General features: G+C 43.2%; 1 protein-coding gene across 1 annotated transcript in view; it reads left to right on the forward strand.

Moving 5' to 3' along the window:
- PATJ (PATJ, crumbs cell polarity complex component) overlaps positions 1 to 5,230 on the forward strand; it is a 379,729-nt gene that overhangs the window by 65,718 nt on the left and 308,781 nt on the right. The window contains exon 12 of the mRNA XM_023515102.1: positions 1,661 to 1,804. Within this exon, the coding sequence (XP_023370870.1) occupies positions 1,661 to 1,804 (144 nt within the window). The remainder of the gene's footprint in view (positions 1 to 1,660; positions 1,805 to 5,230) is intronic.

A 5,230-nucleotide genomic window follows, 5' to 3' on the forward strand; every position in this document is an offset into this window, starting at 1 on the left:
ATAGGTCTGCTTTACTGGAAGCAAATTGCACAGCTTCTAGGTCTTGCACAGCTCGGCCTTGAACTCCTGCTGCTTGTACGCCTTGTGTGTGCTTATCCGTGTAGCTGCTGTGTGGCAGACAGTTACTTTGTATATAAATTCTGTTGGTATATAATTGTCTTCTCCAGCTATACTGGTAGCTTTCTGTGCTGGTTTTTTTTTTTTTTTTGTGATAAACAAATATGATATAAAATCTACCCTCCTAACAAATTTTCAAGTGTACCCTATGGTGTGGTTAACTGTATGTTGTACAGAAGATCTTTACAACAGCTCCCCATTTCCACCCCCATGCCCTTGGCAACCATCCACTTTCTTTGCTGTTTCTATGCACTCCTGGGATCCTCAGATACGTAAGTGGAGTTCTGCATTCCTGGTTTCCTGTCATTGGCTCATTTCCCTTCATCTCCTGTCCTCCTGGTTCATTTACACCATAGCATACTACAGGTTTACCTTCTTTTTTTTTTTGGCTGGGGCTGGGTTTGAACTCACCACCCCCACCATATGGGGCTGACACCCTGCTCCTTGAGCCACAGATGCCGCCCCTGGATTACCTTCTTTTTAAGGCTAAATAGTATTTCATTGTTTGTATGTACCAAATTTTCTTGATATACTTACCCTGATGTATACTTAGGTCGTTTCCACTTCTTGGTTACTGTGAACAATGCTGTAACGAGTGGCTGGCATTTCTTACGCTTACACTAGGCAGTGCATTTGTGGATATCCGTGCAGCAAAATTCTAGAAAAATACCATGTGGCTTAAAGTATTATGTTAATATCAGAGGAACTTCTAACTGGCTATATATTTCCACTTTGTGTTGTAACAAAAAGTTTTCAACATATATACAAAATGAAAAGTAACATAAGGAGTACCCCAAACTGCCACAGAGGTCCTGCAGTTAACCTTTTGCTGTGTTTGTTTTCTCTATGAATCTTTTTTCCCTGAACCATTAAACGCGTGACACTTGCAGTCTGCACCTTATAAAAATAAGGACCTTCTCTTATATAATCATGATACCATTAACACATTAAAGAATTCTTTTTTTTTCAGCGGTGCCCGTAGCTTAGTTGGCAGGGCACCGGCCACATACACCAGAGCTGGCAGGTTCGAACCCGGCCCAGGTCTGCTAAGCAACAATGACAACTGCAACCAAAAAATAGCCTGGCATTGTGGCGGGCGCCTGTTGTCCCCACTACAGGTAGAGGCAAGAGAATTGCTTAAGCCCAAGAGTTGAGGTCACTGTGAGCTGTGATGCCGCGGCCCTCTACCCAGGGTGACAGCTTGAGACTCTGTCTAAAAAAAAAAAAGAATTCTTTTTTTAAGACACAGGTTTGCCTCTGTCAAGGCTGTAACAAGAAGTATCCACCCCTGGTTTGTCCTCACCTCTACTGTGGTTTTCTCTTCTCATTGCCTAGTTCCTTATTCTTTTCAATACTATCAACAAGTTTATTTTTCAAGGAATTTATTTGTTACACTTGGCACTTTAAGTTAAAGAAAGCCTGTACGTTACGTCAGATGCTTGTACTGAGGCTGTGAACTGGAGTGAAGCAAGCTCAGATATGGTCCTCAGCTACTAGAGATTCAAATCAGCAGTTTATCTTATTTATTCATTTTCTTTTTAAGGAATTGCAGAACCACCAAAAACATCGTCTATCTTCCTAACTGGAGTGGTGGAAACAGAAACTAATTTGGATGGTGAAGATAAGGAAGTAGAAGAAACCCTGGATAATCTCAAAAATGACAGCGTACAGGCCGTAGACAAATTGGGTAGGCACCAAGCATCACTCTGCAGTAATTCTTCATCGTTAACATAATGTGAGGCATTTTAGGTTTGTAAAATCAAGTATTCTGGGCCAGGCGCCTATAGCTCAACCAGCTAAGGCGCCAGCCAGATACACCTAAGGTGGTGGGTTCGAATCCCCAGCCCGGACCCGCCAAACAACAATGACGGCTGCAACCAAAATATGGCCGGGCGTTGTGGCGGGCGCCTGTGGTCCCAGCTACTTGGGAGGCTGAGGCAGGAGACTCGCTTGAGCCCAGGGGTTGGAGGTTGCTGTGAGCTGTAATGCCACGGCACTCTGCCCAGGGGGACAGCTTGAGGCTCTGTCTCTCAAAAAAAAAAACAAACAAAAAAAAAATCAAGTATTCTGGGCCAGGCGCAGTGGCTCACACCTGTTTTGGGGAAGATGAGTTACATCTTAGGTTTCTGGCCTGAAGGCCACAGGTGGCTGTTGCCGTGAGTGCTTGATTCAGAGGCACTGTTGTTCTTAGTTGCTGAATGAGGAGCCTCTGAGGTGTTCTACAGGTGAGGACTTTGTTTTTGTTTTTGTTTTTGTTTTTTAGATAGAGTCCCACTTCGTCACTCTAGGTAGAGTGCCGTGGTGTCACAGCTCACAGCAACCTCAAATTCTTGGGCTTAGGTGATCCTTCTGCCTAAAAAGCTGGGACTACAGGTGTCCGCCACAATGCCCAGCTGGTTTTTGTATTTTGCATAGAGAGACGGAGCCTTGCTCCCTGCTCAGGCTGGTCTCAAACTCCTGAGAATCACTTAAGCCCAAGAATTTGAGGTTGCTGTGAGCTGTGACGCCCCGGCACTCTACCCAAGGGGACATAGTGAGACTCTTTCTCAAAAAAAAAAAGGAAAAGAAATTAACTATGTATATACATTTTTATATGTATATAAATTTATACATAGAAATATATGTATATATTATTCTTCAGTTTTCGTTTGAATTAATTTATGACTTTGTTCTTTAACTTTGAACTTTGAAATCTCAGTGGTTATAGTAGACTCTATTCTGCAAGCCTTGAGTCTTACACAGTCCCCGGCTCAGAAGTGCTAAAGAAAGCCTTGCCCACTAGATGGAACTCCCTGGAGGGCTTAACACTGTCCATGTTCCAGAGAAGTTTTGGCTTTTGACTTTGTCTTGTCTTAGCCTGTAGGAAAGAGTTAAGCCCTTGTTTGAGTTAACATATTTCCCCTGATTTGGAAGTTCACCTTGTTCTTTGCACTATTCTTTGTTATTTTAATTCAACTGATTTTTAGTGAATTATCAGGTGAAAACCGAATACATTTTGAAGTTGAAAATACTGTAGTTTTAGGCTGGGCGTGGTGGCTCGTGCCTGCAATCCTAGCACTCTGGGAGGTCCAGGTGGGTGGATCGCCTGAGTTTAGGAGTTCCAGACCGATCTGAGCAAGAGTAAGACCCCATCTCTACTGAAAAAGAAGAAAAGAGCTGAGTGTGGTGGTGGGTGAGGTGGTGGGAACCTGTAGTCCCAGCTACTCAGGAGGCTGAGGCAGGAGGATCATTTGAGCCCAAGCATCTGAGGTTGCTATGAGCTGTGATATCACAGTACTCTAGAGCAGGAGTCCTCAAACTTTTTGAACAGGGGGCCAGTTCACTGTCCCTCAGACCGTTGGAGCGCCGGACTGTGGGCCCCGGGATGAGTGGCCTGCTAAGCAGGACAGGCAGCGGCAGCAGAAGCACCCAGCGGGCCAGATAAATGTCCTAGGCGGGCTGCATGTGGCCCATGGGCCGTAATTTAAGGATGCTTGCTCTAGAGTGAGACTCTGCTTAAGGAAAAAAGTATACTGTAGTTTTAGAATTCTTTTATTTTGAGACAAGGTCTCACCCTGTTGTACAAGCTAGAGGGCAGTGGCATCATCCTAGCTCACAGCAACCTCAAACTCCTGGGCTCAAGCCAGACTCCCACCTCGGCTTCCTGAGCACCAAGGACCTCAGATGCACACCACCACATTGGCTACTTTTTTTTCTTTTTTGAGATGGGGTCTTGCTATATTGCCCAGGCTGGTCTCGAACTGTTGGCCTGGAGCAAACCTTCTACCATGGCCTCCCTGCTGGGATTACAGACGTGCCCAGGCTAGAAATATTTTATCTGTGCTTTTTGGATCAACTTCACTGCATTGTTTTAAAAGCAGAGTCTTCCAACTGCTGTGAAGTTCACTCTCTGTTTTGCCTTTGGAATAATTGTTTCAGATCATCGTGTTGTTTGTATTTCTAATTATTTTTTGTAGCCTAAAATTTATGGAGCTGCTGAAGGTAAAATTAATGTTTTTCCTCTAGAACTTAGGCCTTTATGTTGTGTTTTAAGAACTCAAGACTGTCTGTGTTTTCATTGTACAACTGACAAGTGTAGTTAAATAGATTGTGGGTGGAGTGTCAACATTGGTTTATACCTGTGTAAACTGTCATCTGAGTACCATGTTTTTAAGCTTTGAATTCGACTAACGCGTTGCAAATTTTGTTCAGATTCTTTATCAGATAAGAAGTTGCTACCTGGGAGAAAGTTAACTGGCAGGATGTTAGAACTCTTAATGTATTTTCTTAAGGGAATATCAACGGGAATGGACGTGAAGGTGCAGAGCCCAAATGAGCTAATGTTTTCTGTTTTAATAGGACTTGTGTTAGTTATCCCCCAAGTGTAACCTAGCAGATCAGTTACTATAGTCATTTCACGGATGCTCTAGTAATTTACGTTCCTGAGTGGTCATCAGTCCTAGTCTCTGATTTCTGAGGTCAGCCTCTCCCAGTTAATGGTTCCTATCGTGTTATTAAGCCTTATATGCTGAAGAGTGAAAGAGCTGATCCTGCAAGTTACGTCTGATTCCAGGCAGATGGTTATGTCAGTTGTGAGAAGTGTTCTGTGACTTTTTTAATCTTAAAACAAAATTGAGAGGTTTTTTTTAAGTTAAAAAGAGAGGAAGTTTGTTCGTTTTCTGGTCCTTCTGCGGAGATGGGTTGTAATCCCAGTTTTAGTTCTTTGATCTGTGTTGAGGTGCCAAGTTCACGTAGAGGACGCTGACGGTCTGTCTTACGCTTTGAAACTGTCTATTCAACAAAGGCAGTTTTATTCCCAAGAAAGGAAGATACGAATATCCTAATAACAGATTAGCAAGACAGATTGGTGTATGAACCAAAGTTTCTATTCTGTTAATGCTCCTGGAGTTCTTGTTGAATTCAATCAGACACACCTTTACGGCTGCCCACGTCAAGAAGTCTCATTATGCTGTGTTGTGAGATGCCTTGTCAGTGGGAAAGATACCACGAGAAGTTTTTACTTTTCCACTGGCAGGCAGGAATGGTACTACTTCGAAATGACTAACATTTAAATTAAATCCTCATTGCCCTAACATGTTATAAGGCAAAGCCAGGTGTACTTGACTTGTAAACT

This window comes from Otolemur garnettii, unplaced genomic scaffold (genome assembly GCF_000181295.1).
Source record: "Otolemur garnettii isolate 467f Iridium unplaced genomic scaffold, OtoGar3 scaffold00066, whole genome shotgun sequence".
Taxonomy (NCBI): domain Eukaryota; kingdom Metazoa; phylum Chordata; class Mammalia; order Primates; family Galagidae; genus Otolemur; species Otolemur garnettii.